This window comes from Neoarius graeffei, chromosome 6, assembly GCF_027579695.1.
Source record: "Neoarius graeffei isolate fNeoGra1 chromosome 6, fNeoGra1.pri, whole genome shotgun sequence".
Lineage (NCBI taxonomy): Eukaryota > Metazoa > Chordata > Actinopteri > Siluriformes > Ariidae > Neoarius > Neoarius graeffei.
In genome coordinates this window covers 67253171-67273581 of record NC_083574.1, presented here as the reverse complement: position 1 = coordinate 67273581, position 20411 = coordinate 67253171, and the positions used below count along the sequence as shown (strand labels likewise).

At 40.8% G+C, this 20411-nt stretch overlaps 1 protein-coding gene across 1 annotated transcript in view; it reads right to left on the bottom strand.

Annotated features, from left to right (window-relative positions):
* kti12 (KTI12 chromatin associated homolog) overlaps positions 1-20411 on the bottom strand; it is a 112422-nt gene that overhangs the window by 68325 nt on the left and 23686 nt on the right. Inside the window, exons 2-6 of the mRNA XM_060922985.1 lie at positions 5884-5935; positions 5668-5720; positions 5012-5067; positions 4825-4904; positions 4397-4556 (exon numbers count right to left, since the gene is read on the bottom strand). Coding sequence (XP_060778968.1) covers positions 4397-4556; positions 4825-4904; positions 5012-5067; positions 5668-5720; positions 5884-5935 — 401 coding nt within the window. The remainder of the gene's footprint in view (positions 1-4396; positions 4557-4824; positions 4905-5011; positions 5068-5667; positions 5721-5883; positions 5936-20411) is intronic.

The window sequence follows — 20411 nt, the reverse complement described above, 5'->3', positions numbered from 1 at the left end:
TGCCATTACATGCAACTTTTAGTGCATTAGTTTTTGACAACTTCCTCTTAGTTCCAAATAAAATGGACTCAGTTTTACCCAGATGTATTGAGAGTTTATTGTCAATAAGCCACTTGCTAAGTCTCTAACTCTCTACCAAGAGTATTCTCAATCTCACTGACATCACTCCCAGGAACCAGTAATACAGAGTCATCGGCATATAAAAGAAGCTTACATTTCACCGCAGCTGGCAGATCATTGATATAAACTAGAAATAAAAGGGGGCCCAGAATAGAACCTTGGGGCATCCCACATGTAATATCCTGAGGTTCTGATATGGTCCCCCCTGACATCACAAACTTGAGGTCTTCCAGCGAGATACGAAGTGAACCATTTTACAGCAGTACCTCTGAAGCCCACAGTGTAGTTTTAATAGTAGTATTTTATAATTTACGGTATCAAAGGCTTTCTGCAAATCAAGAATAATCATGCCAACATACTTTCCTTCATCAAAGTTCTGTCGAATATAATCAAATAAATGAATAAGACATGTTTCAGTAGAGTATGCTGCTCGAAAGCCAGACTGGAACTCATACAGCAGATTTTGTCTGACTAGATACTCCTCCACCTGCTCATACACAAGACGCTCAAACACCTTCAACACGGCTGTCAGGATTGATACTGGCCTATAATTGCTAACAACTAATCTACTGTTTTTCTTCAAAAGGGGGACTACACTGGCCCTCTTCATTTCACTTGGAAAAATACCCTGACCTAAGGATAGATTTATTATATGGGTGAGTACACTAGAGATTACACTAGCACTATCCCTCGGAAATCTGGATGGAATAAGCTCCAGTCCAAAGGCTTTATTCATAGACAAAGTGGATAGACATGTCCTCACCCTCTCCTCTGAGACAGGGCTCATTTCAAAAGTGTCAGGAATAACATTTTTATCTTTATAAAAGGAATTTACAAATGCCTGGACGTATCTACCTGAAACATTAGGCAACTTACCAACCAAACTAGCAGCGATGGCTGTAAAAAAAAAAAATATTAAAATGACAAGCAACCTGCTATTTATCAAAATACATCTTATCCTCAAAGATTAATCCAATATTGCCCGACTTTGCTTTTGACTTTCCTGTGGAGCCCATATCATTAAAGTACCTTCCATAGCTTTTTAGCGGAGCTCCAGCGGAGCACCATACCTAAGAAAAAAAAATGGTAAACCCATCGAGTCGATTTTTTGTGGTTTGTCCGTGTACCACCAGTCATACACACCGCCTCGTGGCCAGTGTTAGTAATTACCAGTCATACACACCGCCTCGTGGCCAGTGTTAGTAATTACCAGTCATACACACAGCCTAGTGGCCAGTGCTAGCCAGTAAAGAAATAAAACAAAAGAGACTGGCTATGATATAAGAAAATTCTACAACCCAGAAAAAGATGGGAGCTCCGCTTTTAGGCAGTGCCTAAATCTATATATTAGGTTGATGCGAGTTTGCAGCAATAGCATCAGCATAAAATTTAGACTGTTTTCAGTACCTTATAGCTAGCCTGGTTTCTAAAGTAGATGTATGTATCATAAATCACTAGGCAATTTTGATTTCTTGTACTTTCTGAACCATCTATCATGTTGTCGGATAAGATCCAGAATTTCAGAAGTTATCCAATTGGCACTTCTCTGCTTCATTCTTGTTTCATTTATTGGTGGAACATCATCAAGTGCAGCTATAAAGTGCTGCTTAAACAAAGCCCAAGCCCTATCAACATAAATGCTTCCTAAGACATCAAACCAATCCCTCTCCAAGAGCCTTTCGGCTGTATGTTTTGTGCATCTATATCTAATGGAATGATGGTTACCAGTCATCTTTTGTGATTTAGATATCTTGCGTGTGCAAAAAGTGACACTGTGATCACTTAAAGCAATATCAAGGACACCTGACTGAGATATATTAACTTCTGAGACTAATATTAAATCCAACAGGGACTGACTATTAGCAGACATTCTAGTTGGTTTAGTAATTAACTATTGCAAACCAGACATTTTACAGAAATTTAAGAAGGACTGTTTCAAGCTACTACGAGGCAGTAACAGGAATATTGAAGCCACCCATAATGATGCAATCTTTCTCCATGCATACGTTACTCTTACAACAGACAGTTTCAAGGAGTTCATAAAAATCTGTTTGCTTAGGGGCTTGGTCTTGTGAATTACAATAATAACGAGCTTGGTCTTGTGACGCAGCAGTTCAACCCATGCTGGCTCCAAACCCTCTGCCTGGAGATCGGCCCACAGATTATATGTTAAATCGTTTCTTATAAACAGGCACAGTCCTCCTCCATTTCTGCTACAATTGCACCGGTAGATGGAGTAACCCTCAAGCTCGACTTCAACATCTTGAATGGACCAATCAAGCCAGGTCTCCAACACAGCACAGCGACCTTGGATATAAACGCGAGGTGCCTGATCTGCTCAAGCTTAGGCAGCAAACTTCTTGCATTGATATGAATAAAATGAAGTCCTTTCGGATTCAAAACAGCCTCAGAATCATTTCTTGTATCATTCAAACTGTCTTCAGAACAATGCACCGTCTCCTCCAGACCATCAATCACGTTCACGTGGCACATTTCATTCAAACAGCACCTACTGCACAACAGGGGAATGTTGGATTTAGTCTTCATGGCCAAATCATACGTTTTTGAAGGAATATTCCTACATTTTATGTGAACAAAGACATCCCAAAAGTCACAAGCAACTGCTATCGCGTTAACTCTCACCCCCCTTCCACAGTTAGGACAGTCACTACTGCGGCTGGCATTTGGCTGGTGTTTCACCTGTAAGTTGTTTGGGCCAGGACACTGATGGACATCTCCGGAAAGCAGCAGACAGATGGATAATATGGTGCCGAAAGCATCAGCTTGTTGCATTTCTCTGGCTCCATTTGCCTCACCAGTGAGGCTGGACTGTATGGTGATCAGAGCAACACTGCCATGTCCCAAAAATTTTTTCTCAGCATTTGCTGAGGATCGACTGTTTCTGTCTAAAAACTCTTGAACAGGCGCACTTCCACAGTAGTCGCAGCAATACTTGCGACAATTTTCAAAATCTAAAACCCATTTTAAAACATTTAAAACAATGCATAAATTGATATTGCTGCCGACACTCCACACACACCTGGCGCCATCTTTCGCCATGCCCCTCCCAAACAATGCGTGGACGCAAAGTAGAGTAACCTTAGCAGAAAAAGCCTTGAATATTTGTAGAGCCTCATGGAAAGATACATATGATGTTTATTTGTTGGCGACCAAGTGTCTCCTCTCATCTCATTATCTCTAGCCGCTTTATCCTGTTCTACAGGGTCGCAGGCAAGCTGGAGCCTATCCCAGCTGACTATGGGTGAAAGGCGGGGTACACCCTGGACAAGTCGCCAGGTCATCACAGGGCTGACACATAGACACAGACAACCATTCACACTCACATTCACACCTACGGTCAATTTAGAGTCACCAGTTAACCTAACCTGCATGTCTTTGGACTGTGGGGGAAACCGGAGCACCCGGAGGAAACCCACGCGGACACGGGGAGAACATGCAAACTCCACCCAGAAAGGCCCTCGCCGGCCACGGGGCTCGAACCCGGACCTTCTTGCTGTGAGGCGACAGCGCTAACCACTACACCACCGTGCCGCCGGCAGCCAAGTGTAAAAATAGAAAATGGGTGATGTGATGTAGATTGACCACAAAAAAAAAAAAAACTGGTACCTTATGTGAACTGAAGCTTTTCAGAGATGATTGCTGAGATGGAAGGAAGCAATGCCCTTACAGATAAATACTGGTTTTGCAGAAATTATGTGCACTGTTATTTGCCCTATGGATGGGGAGGGTGTTGCATTTTAGTATCTTTGCAGCAGCCTAATTCAGAGTAAACCTTCAGACAGAATAAAGAGGAAACAGGAATTGAACAGTAGCCTTGAAAAAGTACCAAATAAATTTTGGAGAACACACACCAAGGACAAGCTGTTAGCAGGGCACCTATCGGGGACTTTCAGCACCACTGAATTAATAATCTAAGTGGGCGTATGCAAACATTTGACCCTGTATGTATAATTTTGACCCCATAATGATTTTAGAAAACCTAAAATAAATTAAAACTTTTGCATCAAATTCTTGTTTTTTTTATTCAAGATGTATATTGTACAATCATTCTGCCACAAAAAAAAGAACAGTTCAGAGAAATAATTCAAAGCCCTATGTTGCCATGACATTCATGCCCACAGATGTAAACTTCTGACCGCAACTGTACCTTGCATTTCTAGTACTTCTTTATAACCAGACCCATTTCCCAAACAATAATGTACAAGAAGTTACATACATATATTGAAGTATACAAGAAAATGAAAAACTTTCTTACACTTTCTGTAGACTGATTAGGTGGTGGCACTTTCCTTTTCAAAACGGCATCAGCGATAGCTTCAAATGGAAGTCTGTCCTCTTTCTGAATAGTAAAGAGGGGACTATCCCACCTATTTCTTGAATCAGGAGCTTCAAACCTCATAATTAGTGCATCCAGACTATAAAAGGAAAAGAAAGTCCATAATAAAAATGAACATGGGCACTGCAAAAATGTATAATCAAAACTGCTGAAAATTGTGCGTTGAGGGTTTGTTTCCTGAAAAACCTTTCCCAAAAACTTTAAGAACTGTCCTATATAGAGTTTGACAGATTTATAAAATGCACATGTTTGCTTTTAGTCTTTGTGGCTTTGAGAATTTCCATGCAGAATAGGCATTTCTGAATCTTAAACTCAAGAATACAAGTAAGGGGTAAATATATATTTACATTTCCTGTGAATATCGATAATCTGCTTCTCTTTCCTTATTCCACTCCGAGCTCAATGCAGCAGATGTCAAACAGTAGACCTGAATAATGACAATGTGCATACAATGCATATAAACATTAAGATTATTTAAAAAAATTAAAGATGTTTATTGTTTTCACTGAGGTTTAATATCATGATTGTACATACCAAACAGTGCGGTGTCTGTACATGCTTGATGAGACAAAAGAGTTCATATCTGTAACCTGGAAAACCAATTAAACTCATGGATGAAGGAATATAAAAGCTTTAAGAGAGCCACAAGATTCTGTCACCAAATAACATTATTTGATTTATTTGGAAATATGTACAGTACCAGTCAAAAGCTTGGAGACAACTTCTAATTCAATGTTTATCAATTAAAAAACACTTCATGTCTTAACATGATGATGGACTGCCACTTCTCTTTAATTAGTTGAGCAGTTCTTGACATAATATGGATTGCTACAGTTGTCGAATAGGGTCATTTACTGTTGGATGGTCTCAAACGCATTGAGACGGCAAGAAATTCCACTAATTAACTTTTGGCAAGGCAAACCTGTTAACTGAAAAGGTAAACGATGGTAAACAGTTAAGGTAAACCAGTGGCTACTTTGAAAAATCAAAATTATGAAATATTTTGATTTTTAACACACTTGTTTACCACATAATTCCATGTTATTTTACAGTTTTATTGTCTTCAGTATTGTTTGACAATGTGCAAGACAGTCAAAATATAGAAAAACCTATGACTAAGACAGTGCGCCCCAAACTTTTGACTGATACTGTATACAAGTCACTTTTACTGTAACCTATATATTATTCACCTTTAATGTAATTCAAGGAATCCAGAATTACAATGTCATCTTTGTTGATTTTCCTGTTTTTTGTTTTTTTTTTTGGGGGGGGGGGGGGGGGGGGGGGGAGAAATTTTATGTACAATTCTTAAAAAGTGTCACATAATTTAAAATATGTTTACAGCAATGACTTGGAAAAATACAGCATTATTGTGCATTATTATAACAAAATTATTATGAACTCACCTTTCGACTTCAGACCGCAAAACACCTCTCAAATTTTTCTCCCTCTGAGAGTCTGGAATAAAATTGAATCTTATTAGTACACATCAAACATTTAGAATACATGCTAAGGTTATGGCATCCTAGCATGGCCAGACGACATGTCTAGACTCTATGAAGCCATTTCACATTTTCATGATTGTAGATGAGGTTTCAGCAGAACGAATGCACAGATGAGCACATCTCATCTGTGCATGAGATTCTTATTATACTAACCTGTAACCCCTGAGAGCACCTGTGGTATACCCTGGATCACACTAGGAGGCAATAGATAGTTTTCACATGACGTCACAGAGTCGGGGATTCCCTGGTGGCGGCCATCTTGGAGGGCAAGCTTACCGTACGGGTCACTGAGCACACATTGTAGCGCGCGAGTTACATTCATTTATATATTATTTACATTTATTTAAAGCTAGCAATGGTGCAAACTTGTTGTATTCACGGCTGTCGTAATAGGTCAGATGATGAAGTCAAGCGGAGCTTTTATGGAATTCCCACTGTACGGGAGTACGAAGGCGAGCAAACAAAGAAACTCAGCATACAAAGGAGAAATCTATGGCTTGCGAGAATCAACCGCAAGGATTATCAGCCTTCCAAACACAGCAAAGTCTGCTCCGATCATTTTATAAGTGGCAAGTTGTTTAAATAAACAATCAATTGTGTTTAAGCTTGTTTTTGGAAACCAAAACATCATGTGAACAATCTCTGGAGAATGCCTAACTGGAACCGCTGAGTGTACGTTTACACTGTAATGTACACTTAATATCGCTCGTTTGTCACGTTTCTATTTGAAACTTGTCACTTCACTCACGCAAGGGTCATTTTTGAAAAACATTTTAGGTCTATTCTGTAGTCCTGAGCAGTGTGCAGGACTGCGCAAATGTGCGCAGCTTCCCGATTTAAACTGTTTTTTTCTCATCCTTATACTTCCTATGTTTCATGGACTGTAACGGATTTGCTTATTTAGTAATTTTAATACAGAATTTACTTTGAAATTATAATCAGACACTCCAACGCCCCCCCTAAAAAAAAAAAAATCGGATCTGCGCGATTCAGGCGGCATCCGCCAAAAGGCGCGCTGTGAATATATAAAGTTGTATATATCAGAGAGCCTTTAAAGTTTGATGAAGTCAGTTTCAGGCTTTGGAGCAGGCTTTGGCAGTTTCAGGCTTTGGCAGCCCTGCATAGTCACTTGAAAATGCATCTTTGTCCACTTCGTAAGGGTCAATTCCCTCAATCAAGGCCAGTTTGGCTGCATACCGTGAGATGTGTATCTATATACTTCTGTTTGCTTGATTTTGCCGACATTGATCTTTATTTTAGAAAACTGACTATATAACTTCATAAATTCGTCCGAGATAATGTAGTCAGTAGTGGCGATGGTCCGTTTTGTTTGCCCTCCAAGATGGCGGCTGGGGGGCGTTCCCCGGAATGCCGTGACGTCAGTGAAAACTATCTATACAACCGTTTAACCACTTAATCAGGCTCTTCTGCAGGAATGAGACTGTACATTCAGAGCCTTTTTGCCAGAGCAGTCAAGCAATTATGGCTGCAAACACCTCAAAAAAGGTATTGAACCAGCACAGTCAACTGCTGCTGTTTATGGTAGTTGTGTTTTTGCTATTCTATTTTATATACTTCCTGTATTTAAGGTTGTGTTCTTTACAATTTCTGACTGTGGACTTCAGCATTTCCTCACCTCATAAATTTCATAGACCTTTGAGTGAGCCATGTCACTTTGATGTCAACAGTGCCTCCTAGACGCAGAAATGTAACAGGAGGTTTTTAACAGCAAGTCAGAATTTGTTTTCTAAAACGCCGTTTTGTGCTGTTGGGTGTCAAAATTGTTCATAAATTTTATACTGCATACTATTGAATCTGACACCTTCCTAAGCCAACAGAATATGGTTACAGGCAACTGGTAGGAATAATTGGTTCAAGGAGCTGTTTTCACAATGACCTCGGGTTAGGAGCCAACTGTCGTGTCAGTGAAGTTGATATTTGCCCAAAGAATTTACCTGACTTTAAATTGAATTTAGGCCAAAAACTACTTAGGTCACCTGAAATCAACATCAATAAACTCTAAATGCTAGACATCTAGGTTACATTCCTACTGAGTAGTTGCCTATAATGTACACATTTAGCAAGCTAAAACATTCTTCAGATTACAAAGGAGTTTATGGCATCTGATTGGGCAGCACCTCGGTTTTCATTGCCACAATGACACAAACTATTGTCTTCAACATGCCCACAAACACAGTTGTAAGCAGCAAGGGATTTGTATGCTTTAAATTTCTTTCTAGAATAAACACAGTTTCTATGAGCGATGTACATTTCTTACCACTGCAGGCTAGGCCACCACTTAGGATCACCACTGACAAAACACTAAACCATAAGGATCTCCTACAGTTACATCATTTGAAAGTGTTAGTTTAGGACCGATTTATACTCTTCAGTGAGCACATCTCTGCAAGCACTTCAGGAGTTTGTACACAAACAAGTGAACAGAGTGACAGCTTCATACTTGCATGCAATGTGGGCACGTTTTTCAAGGGGCAGTCACATGAATCACAACATAATTAACCAAATTAGACAGCCAGAAAACAAAGGAAGAAAGGTCCCTCTTTCACAGGCAATTTTTTTTTTTTTGGGGGGGAGACAACTTTCTAGGCATAACTTTCTTCTGTAAAGTGCTGGGGAAAATGAAGGCTTGCATGATTATAAACAAAGTCAGGTGTAAGGACAAACAATTCTGAAGTGTTTTTTTACTCATCTGTATTGAGTAGTATGTGCAGCTTTTGTATGAAAAAACTAAATGTCCCAAAGAGTGGGTGGAACACTGAAGCACAGGCAGGTGGGTAGTGGTGGTAAATGTCCAGGTTTATTTACAAATCGCTTTTTAGCCATGACTACTGTGTGTCACACACTGCATGCACGCACGAACACAAACACATGAATGCTCCGTTTGGGAGAACTCCCTCCTCTCAGCTCTCTCCCTCCTTATCAGCCCACAGCAATCACTCAGTGCGTTTACATGCACAGAGAGAATCGAATTTCTGCCGTTGCTCGACTGAAATCGAAGTTTAAAATGCCATGTATACACCTTAATTCGGCTGAAATTGAACCGAACTTGATTTCTAGGAATCGAGCTACACGACCTAGATTATGCGATTTCTGCCGAGCTACTTAGTGCATGTATACCCTATTGAGCTACATATTCGAGCTACTTACTTCAGCACTGCCCCTTTCGGAAGTGACGAGTGACGAGACCACAAGCGGGAAACACAACAGCCTCGGTCGGCATGACAACGGCATGAATCTTTTCTTTTTGTGGCATTGTTTGCACTGTTAAAATTTAGCTCACTTACTGTATCACCAAATACATCTGTACAGCTGTTGCATAGCTGTGAATTGTGTACATAAACAAGTCACTGTATTTGTGCGTGCGTGCGTGTGTGTGTATATATATAGATGTCCAACATCTGAAGAATGTCAATAAAAACAAAACAATTGAACTTTTTGTGTTTATTAAGACATAAGTTAAATTGTAAGCAAAAAATGGACTTTAGAAAAATATTTTTTGTAAGCAAAAAAAAAATTTTTTGTAAGCAAAAAATGGACTTTAGAAAAATATACAATTGTGCAAAATAAGTTGTCTTACAAAACAGTGGTCTGCGCAGGACAGTTTGTAGCCATACAGTCTGTTAGAGCAAGCCTAACAGCTTGAGCACGGAACTTGTGAACACAGAACTGCCAGTGTTGCCAGATTGGGCGGTTTTAAGTGCATTTTGGCGGATTTGAACATGTTTTGGGCTGGAAAACGTCAGCAGTATCTGGCAACACTGCTGATAACTTTGTTTATACTCTTGAATAGCTCTTCTTCATGATGACAACCGGAAGTGTACCAACACGATGGGGCGTGTAGCTCCACCTGTGGTTCGGGTGCACAATGTACCTCACACAATAGCTCGATTAACTTGTGTGCATGTAGGATTGGATTTCTCTGGCACCCCTGCTGGGACCCTTAGCTCGATTACCGACAGTAGCTCGATTTGGATGTGCATGTAAACGCACTGACTGCCAAACACACACACACACACACACACACCAGGGCTCAACATTAAAGACTGCCTGATTGCCCAGGGAAAATGAAACATGCATTCAGGCAAATGGGATACGTCCCTGACATGCCCGACCGGGCAAGTTGGAATGAGCATATATTACGAACAAGCCCCTGCCGAAAAAAAAATGTACGGTACTTTATTGTATTTAAAGTATATTCATATTTTCAATAGTATATTGAAAATGTACTTACACAAATTGTACTTTTTGTAAATATATAAAAAGTATACTAACATCACGCTTTCACGCTAACACTTAACACACTTTAAAATAATTATGCTATATTACACTTTATAGAAATATATTATACTAAAATATGCTTTAAGTGAAAGTTGTGTAATTTCTAAAGTGTACTAATTTTTAAGGTACTTATAATACAAAGTACTAGTTAAGCATATATTAGTACATATAAAGCCATATACTTAAAGTATACAAAATATACTTTAAGTTGTTCCACTTTAGCACATAAAAGTACACTAAATACACTTCAAGTTGCACTTTTCTACAATTTAATTACAATTAAAACATATTTAGTACAAAATTAGTTGTTCCAAAATAGCATGCCTCAAGTTAACTAATCATAAACACACGAAGTATATTGATGATTAGTGTGGCTTCAAGTACACAAAAGTATGCTAAATTTTAGTACACTTAGCACATTTATTTTTCACCGGGGCACCACAAAAATGAGACTTTTTGATCTTTTATTTCAGTTCCTGAAAGCGTCCCTCACTACATATCCACCATTATGTCTTGGCTGTTTCCTTTGTCTCGGTTTTATTTACTGCTTTGCAAGTTATTTTATGTACCCCCACTGTTGTAGTATGGTACGCATACTGTTTATAGACCCCTTGTGCATAACATCATGCATTACATGATCATTACAGCTGAGGTCAGACAGACATCGTCTTTCATGCAAGCAAGGTTTAATACGTCTTCAATATGGTTAATTTTTGCGCTGTTTTTGCTTGTTGAAACAGAGAAATAGATAAAAGGCATTACTGTCTTCCTGCTAGAAGACAAAAGAGTAAACGTGAAAGAGGGAAGCAAAGGTAAGGAAAAAATGAGAATCAGAAGAAACAAGGCTTGGTATAAACTGAGGATAGAAGAATGATACCTCGCAATGAAGTGGTGTGAGAGTGAGGTTTAAATAGGCAGAGGGATTAATTAGAGTGATGAGTGACAGCTGTGGTTAATAGTCAGGAGACAGAGGGCACTGTGAGTTCTGGGAAGTGTAGTTCAAGGCGTCCATGTTTGTAGTATGAACGATATCAGCAGATTTACTGACAGACACAGAAAACCCAGATTGGTTTCAAACAACTCGGGCATAAAAATTTAATTTGAAGGGCTGGATGGCTAGATACCAACATGTGATCTGCACACTGGCATCTTTCATGCACTGGAGCCACTGGAGTGGGGCGTGATTCAAGCAGAGGGCGAAAGGGCTCCCCAGCAGGTAGTATTTGAGAATGACGATCATCTATTTGATGGACAAACACTCCTTTTTGATGGTGCTGTACTTTCTCTCGCACTGAGAGCTTGCAGGTTATGCACAGCACCGGGCACTCCTTCCCTTCCACCATCTGGGACTGAACAACCCTCAGCCCTCTGTCCGATGCATCCAAGAGAGAAAAGTCAGGGGAGTGTAACAGTGGCCCCCACACAGTTCAACCTTTACCTTAGTGAAAGCCTGTTGGCACTGCTCCATCCACTGGAGCAGATCTGGTGCCCCCTTTTTAGTGAGATCAGTCAGTGGGGTGGAGACCTCCAAATAGTTTGGCACAAACATATGATATTAGCCAGCCAGCCCCGGGAACGGTCTCGCCCCCTTTTGGTCTTGGGCCTCGGGCACGTTGCAACAGCTACAGTCTTGTCAATTTGGGAACGCATCTGCCCATGGCCCAAGTGGAAGCCCAGATACCATATTTCCACCCATCCAATCACACACTTCTTTGGGTTAGCCATGAGCCCCGCACATCTCAATGGGCATTTTCTCTCAGGATAGAGGATTCAAAGGGATCTGCCAATATTCCTTGGTTAGATCCAGTATTGAGTAAAAGCGAACACCACCTAACCGATTAAGCAACTCGTGAATGTGAGGCATTGGGTATGCTTAGAATTTAGACACCACATTAACCTTTATGTAGTTCACACAGAATTAGACTGACCTGTCAAGTCTTGGGGATCAAGACTACTGGGCTGCTTCAGTTGCTGTGTGACTCGATTATTCCCATCTTGAGCATGGCCTTGAGTTCATCCTGAACCACAGTTTTCTTTTGTTTGGCTCCGCACCAGCACCCTTGGGGACATCTCAGTGTGGTGTTCTATGAGGTTAATGTGGTCAGGAAGGGTAGAGAACACATCAGAAAACTCTGCTTGCAACTTGGCAACGTCCGTGAGTTGGGATGGCAAGAGGTGGACTGAGGGGTTACTTTTGTTTTTACCTCTCCGGAACTACCGATGCCAACACCATGGGGATCCCCTTGTTCAATTGTTTAAGCAGATTGAGGTGGTATATCTACAGCGCGCCACCCCATTCATTCGCGTCACCTCATACTCGATGTCCCCGATTCGCCATGTGACCTCAAAAGTCCCTTACCACTTAGCAAGCAATTTTGAGCTCAACATCTGGAATAATACAAGCACTTTATCTCCCAGAGTGAACTCTCGAGGCAAACACCCCTGTTGTACAGCTGGGCCTGATGTTCTTGCACCTGCCACAAATTATCCTGGGTCAGGTGACTGAGTGTGTGGAGTTTTGCATGCAGGTCAAGAACACATTGAATTTCATTTTTCCAATGAGAGGGTCCTTCCTCCCAATTTTCCTGCAGCACGTCTAGGATGCCATGAGGCTTACACCCATATAACAATTTGGACTGGAAAAACCCTGTGGAGGCTTGTGGGACCTCAAGTTCTGCGAATAATAGAGGCTCAGGCCATTTATTCCAATTCCGCGTCTTCACTTACAAATTTGTGAATTAAGTTCTTAAAGGAGATACACAGAACCTTTATTTTTAAATAAATTTCTGAGTGGATAGTATCTCCATCCTTGAATCTTGTATGCTGCATAAATGGGAATAAAAAAATAAATATTTTTGAGAGTTAAAAATCGACCACAAAGTTGGCATTTGAGCTGCCCCGCTGAGCTAGCCATGCCTGAGTGCATGACATCACAGCAGTAACTGGTTTTAACACCGAGGCCTTTGACAGCTATAGACCAAAGTCATACCTCATCTCATTATCTCTAGCTGCTTTATCCTGTTCTGCAGGGTCGCAGGCAAGCTTGAGCCTATCCCAGCTGACTACGGACAAAAGGCAGGGTACACCCTGGACAAGTCGCCAGGTCATCGCAGGGCTGACACAGAGACACAGACAACCATTCACACTCACATTCACACCTACGGTCAATTTAGAGTCACCGGTTAACCTAACCTGCATGTCTTTGGACTGTGGGGGAAACCGGAGCACCCGGAGGAAACCCACGCGGACACGGGGAGAACATGCAAACTCCACACAGAAAGGCCCTCGCCGGCCACGGGGCTCAAACCCGGACCTTCTTGTTGTGAGGCGACAGCGCTAACCACTACACCACCGTGCCGCCTCCAAAGTCATATAAATAAAAATTTATGGTGAAAGTAAGAAATACCGTTACCGACTTGCTCAACTAAGACTGATTTGACTTCATTGATTGTGGGTTGACTCTCATTAAAACAGGATAGGTGTTATAACTTATGCAGTATACATGTACAGTGGTGCTTTAAAGTTTGTGAACCCTTTAGAATTTTCTATATTTCTGCATAAATGTGACCTAAAACATCATCAGATTTTCACACAAATCCTAAAAGTAGATAAAGAGAACCCAGTTAAACAAATGAGACAAAAATATTATACTTGGTCATTTATTGAAAATTATCCAATATTACATATCTGTGAGTGGCAAAAGTATGTGAACCTCTAGGATTAGCAGTTAATTTGAAGGTGAAATTAGAGTCAGGTGTTTTCAATCAATGGGATGACAATCAGGTGTGAGTGGGCACCCTGTTTTATTTAAAGAACATGGATCTATCAAAGTCTGATCTTCACAACACGTTTGTGGAAGTGTATCATGGCACAAACAAAGGAGATATCTGAGGACCTCAGAAAAAGCGTTGTTGATGCTCATCAGGCTGGAAAAGGTTACAAAACCATCTCTAAGGAGTTTGGACTTCACCAATCCACAGTCAGACAGATTGTGTACAAATGGAGGAAATTCAAGACCATTGTTACCCTCCCCAGGAGTTGTCGACCAACAAAGATCACTCCAAGAGCAAGGTGTTTAATAGTCGGCGAGGTCACAAAGGACCCCAGGGTAACTTCTAAGCAACTGAAGGCCTCTCTCACATTGGCTAATGTTAATGTTCATGAGTCTCCCATCAGGAGAACACTGAACAACAATGGTGTGCGTGGCAGGGTTGCAAGGAGAAAGCCACTGCTCTCCAAAAAGAACATTGCTAATTGTCTGCAGTTTGCTAAAGATCACATGGACAAGCCAGAAGGCTATTGGAAAAATGTTTTGTGGACGGATGAGACCAAAATAGAACTTTTTGGTTTAAATGAGAAGTGTTATGTTTGGAGAAAGGAAAACACTGCATTCCAGCACAAGAACCTTATCCCATCTGTGAAACATGGTGGTGGTAGTATCATGGTTTGGGCCTGTTTTGCTGCATCTGGGCCAGGACGGCTTGCCATCATTGATGGAACAATGAATTCTGAATTATACCAGTGAATTCTAAAGGAAAATGTCAAGACATCTGTCCATGAACTGAATCTCAAGAGAAGGTGGGTCATGCAGCAAAACAACGACCCTAAGCACACAAGCCGTTCAACCAAAGAATGGTTAAAGAAGAATAAATGTTTTGGAATGGCCAAGTCAAAGTCCTGACCTTAATCCAATCGAAATGTTGTGGAAGGACCTGAAGCGAGCAGTTCATGTGAAGAAACCCACCAATATCCCAGAGCTGAAGCTGTTCTGTACAGAGGAATGGGCTAAAATTCCTCCAAGCCGGTGTGCAGGACTGATCAACAGTTACCAGAAACGTTTAGTTGCAGTTATTGCTGCACAAGGGGGGGGTCAGACCAGATACTGAAAGCAAAGGTTCACATACTTTTGCCACTCACAGATATGTAATATTGGATAATTTTCCTCAATAAATAAATGACCAAGTATAATATTTTTGTCTCATTTGTTTAATTGGGTTCTCTTTATCTACTTTTAGGACTTGCGTGAAAATCTGATGATGTTTTGGGTCATATTTAAGCAGAAATATAGAAAATTCTAAAGGGTTCACAAACTTTGAAGCACCACTGTACATGCATGCATTTTCACTGATAAAACGTAAAAGCCTAATTAAATAATCAGATGAACTGAGACAATCACATTCTGAAGCAAATTAAATAAATCTTATACCGGTAACTTAAATACACAATACAAGTTACATGTATTAATCTAAATGCAGGTAAACAACGTGTTGTTTTATATCCAAATGAGAGTCGGAGCTTACCCATCTGTGTTCTCGCTTCTTGAAGGCCGATTGTTTTTGAAACAATCTGACTTTCAGTTGTTTGCTCAGTTCTCCGTTCATTCACTTCTTCCATGTAAGGGCGAAATGGCAGCAATATCCAGTTTAGAAATAAGACAGCTGCTCTGCTCATTCACTTTTCTTCATACAGTGTAGTCCGCCATTACTGCTGCAATGTTGTGACGTTCGCGAACGAACCGATTCTTTTGAACGGCTCCTAGGCATGAACGATGAGAACCGAGTCTCGAGCTGGGGGAGCCGTTCTTTCTGTCGTTCTTTTTCTGTACTGTGTTTCAGATGAAAAAGCTCCTCCTTTACTCCTCCTCCCTTCACTGAGTTAGGGAAAGGTTACGGTGAGGGCCCAGTGGTGCCTATTTGTCTGATATGCAAATGTAGCTATCAGACAAACAGGCACCGATGTGACATCGGGGAGTGGGAGGTGGTCGTCAGAGCGCAGCCCGTTGTGGTCATGCTACTTGCACGTGCGCTCTCCAGAAAGAAAAAAAAAACCCTGCGTGGCTCTGTTTCATTGTAGTTAATTGGAGAATTGGAGGGTTGGGGAGTTGGGGGGTTGGGGGAGGGATGGCACCAGTTGTGCACGCTGTCTTCACGTGTACCCAAAAAGAAAAAAAAACGTGTGAGAGCCAGTGGGAGAGACCGTCAGTTTAGTTGCAGTCGGAGTGAGGAGGAGAACAGACGTGGATTTGGAAATGAGCCAGAGGAAAAGGAGCAGCGTGTGGGCGCACTTCACCCGTGAGCCGAACAATGAAGCAAAACGCAACATTTGCCAGAAAAGCATTTCTTTCAAGTCAGGGTCAACAAACAATCTGCACAGGCATTTAAAAATACAGCACCCAACTGTGCAAGTCACAGAGGTGCGCACAGAGCCAACTGAAACAACCAGCAACAGTGACAATGAGGCCTCCACCACCAGTGCTTCTTCTGCCTCCATATCAGATGGATCCTGTAGGCATGGTTCAACCTCTACTGCAGCTACAGCAGCCTCTAACCCCACTGCACCCACATCTTCGCCTGGCCAGGCCAGGCCAGCTACAAAAAGAAAGCAGACGTCAATTAACCAGTATTTACCTCCTGTCTTGACCCCATTGAGACAGGAGATGATTGATGCAGAACTGGTTAAGATGATAGCCACAGACCTCCAATCGTTTTCAATTGTGGAGGACATAGGTTTCAATAACTATTCACATGCTCTACACCCTGCTTACATACTTCCCAGTAGGAGGGCACTGACACAGAAAGTGTCAGACATGTATGGCAGAGAAGTGGCATCTCTGATGAGAAGGGTGTCAAAAGCACTGGCTGTGTGTCTGACAACGGACTGTTGGACATCAAGAACCACTACATCTTTCATAGCTGTGACTTGTCATTTTATTGAAGATTTTAAAATGGCCTCCTGTCTACTGGACTGCTTTGAATTTAATGAGAGGCACACAGGAGAGAACTTGGCAGAAAAGCTGCTAAGTGTAGCAACAGAGTGGGGGGTGGACAAGAAGGTGGTGTGCTGCCTTACAGACAATGCAGCCAACATTACATGGGCGATTCAGTTAACTGGGTGGCTCCACCTTCCATGCCTGGCACACAATATCAACCTCGTGGTGAGGGATGCCCTGAAAGGACCACAGCCCATCATTAATAAAGTGAAGGAGACAGTAGAATACTTCCACCGAAGTACTGTGGGTGCTCAGAAACTCAGGGAGACACAGATTCAAATGAAGATGGAGCAACTTCGGCCTAAACAGGACTGTGTAACGAGGTGGAACTTGACTTATTACATGCTACAGAGTGTTCTAGTGAACAAGAATCCTATAATTTCCACTCTGGCCATCACCAATGCACCAGTCAACCTTTTAACCTTAGAAGAGTGGACTGCAGTGCAGGAAATCTGCACAATCCTGAAGCCATTTGAAGAGGTCACGGTGGAACTAAGTGCAGAAAGGTATGTAGTCCAGCTGCTCGGCAGAAGATTTTCTATAGCATTCATGCAAATTACCTGGTGATACATTATGAATATTCAATTATATAATAATGTTGGTGAAATACATTGTATTTATTTATAGGTTATACATTGTAGTATTTATTCATAGTTTATAAAATGTATAACAAACAGTAAAGCAAGTGTGTATATATATATATATATATATATATATATATATATATATATATATATATATATATATATATTTTTTTTTTTTTTTTTAGTTAGTATTAGTTAATATTTATATATACATTTTTTTTTTCTTGCTAGGTTTGTGACTGCTTCAAAAGTCATTCTGCTGGCCAGGGGACTGCAAAGAGCCATAGGGGACTTCCGCAGAAACATTAGTACAGAGGCAGCAAAAGACATGCTCGAATCTCTTTCTGACAGCATGTCAACAAGATTCCACAGAATCGAAGCCCACCACATACTAGCTGATGCTGCTGCTCTTGACCCTCGATTTAAGAGGATGGCATTTCTGGATGGAAGAATTGCAGATGAAACCTTCCAGAGGATTTCAACTGCAGCAGCAAGACTCCCTACCAGCGAAGCCATCCAGCAACCAGCTGAAGTGCAAGGAGCAGGCAGTGGCACAGAGGCTGAATCGATTGTTTGGAGCTATTTCCATGAGGAAGTAAGGGTGGCAACAATTACTCATTTTTTCCTTTAAATCTAGGATGAAATCAGCCTTAATATCACAATCTCATACTAAATGGTATCATCCATTGCTGTCTATCTTTCACCCCTATGAGCAGGTAGCTGGAAGAGCATCAGCCAGACATCCAACAGCAGATGCAGTCATGGAGGTGCGGGCCTACCTGGAGGAGCCTCTTCTAGTGGATCCCCTCAAGTGGTGGGAAAGTCAAGCTCCTGTCTACCCCAGGCTTAGCAAGCTGATGGTGAAGAAGCTGTGTGTTGTGGCAACTTCAGTTCCCTCTGAGAGGATCTTTTCCAAAACTGGACAAATCATCTCGGAGAAGAGAAGTCGCCTCAAGCCCAAAAAGGTTCGAGAACTTGTGTTCCTTAATGCAAATTTGCCCAAGGACAAGAAGTAGGCTAAACAACATTTGCCTTTTATTTTATTTATTTATTTATTTGCCTTTTATTTATTTATTAATCTGTTTGCCTAATAGTTCAAATTCTTTTGTATATAGTTTATAATGTTGTTGTGTGATATTAATGATAATATTGTGGGAAAACTACTTTGCACGGACGTTCATTTAATTTATTCTATCGTCATTTTGTTTGTTCTATTTTTGTGTATTTTAGTTATTTATCTGTTTGTCTAGTTGTATCTATTTTTCTAATAATATATTTTTTGCATTAATAGTTTGTTTTTTCCTATTAAAATAATCGTGTTCTTGTTATAACTATTTATCTGACTGTTTAGTTGTATCTATTTTTGTTACAATTTCAATATTTTTAATAAAGTTTTTTTCTATTAAAATGTTCTTGTGTGATAACTAGTTCTTGTGTTATATTTATTGTAGTTGTATCTATTTTGTATCTCAGACTTAAATATTTTTGTAAAACAAGTGTTTTTCTATAAAATATTCTTGCGTTCTTGATAACTATATTCTTGAGTGGGTTCTTTTTTTTTTTTTTTACAGAAAAGCCGTTCTGCATGGACATTCATTGAAGCCCTCATTGTTTTTTAATGGTTATTTATGAGCCTTTAGGGGTTACAATAATGTAAGTCTAGGTTGCTTTATATAAAAGGTATGTCCAGAAATATTGATGTCACTGTCTAAGCAGAGGGATCTGGCTTCTTTAGATGCTGTCTTCTTAAAACTGAATAAATATTTAAAAAGAGTCAAATGAGCCAGTCTTTTGAACGGCTCTTTTCAAAGAACGGATCACAAAGATGCGGATCCCATCAAAGAGCCATAAATCCCATCTCTATACTGCTGGGCTCAGGCAATTATTAAAACCCGGAACGGAATGGGATGTCACCGGTTTTAGGAACAACTGCAGGGAGGTCACTGCCCGAGCGATATGCCCCGTCCCGTTCCATCCCAGGTTTTAGCAAAAACCCTCAGCTCACTCCAGGAGGACTGGTGCAACTGAACTCTCTTTCCTTTTAAAGAAAAATAAAGAAATAAAATAAATACTTTTCTTTTCTTGTAGTTTTCTTTTTCTTTAATTGTTGGTAATGCACCCTCTTTCAATATGCGCTTATAGCCAATGCTCCTCAACAGATCAGAGGTCTTGTATGAGTCTTCAGTAAAATGTGCAGAGCAGAGGAGAGACCACTTTGTAGGCGCCCAATGTGCCTGTGAACTTCTTGCAAAGCGCATCCAAATCTTTGCAGTTTGAACATTCTTGGGCCATGAATGCAACATAAATCTAGCTTCTGTCATGTTGCTGCACCGGCCAAAAACACATCTACGTGGCACGCGATAAATTAGCTCAAAATAGAGGATCGGAGTTGCAGTCAGCTCTGTGTTTTAGTATAGCGAAAATGGCGATGAGACCGATAGACTTCCTGCTGTGACGTTATGGACATCAAGGTCATTCACTCAGACTGCTACCTATATAAATCACTTTAATCGTAAAAATTACTACATTAGATTCATTGTTAACACTTAAAACTATTCCTGTGCCATTCTTGAGGTCTCAAGGCATTTATAAATGAAAGTGAGGCCATGGCTCTGCGGAGATCCTTTAACTACTGAAAAGTATGGGCAGGCGAGTGCAGAGTTTGGCTGGAGGATTTGACCATCGATTACTCTCACTTGGTCAAGTGCCCAGGCTCCCTGCAGCACCATATATCTCACCTGGTGCTCACCTCTGCACTAGTGGCTCAGGAATCACTC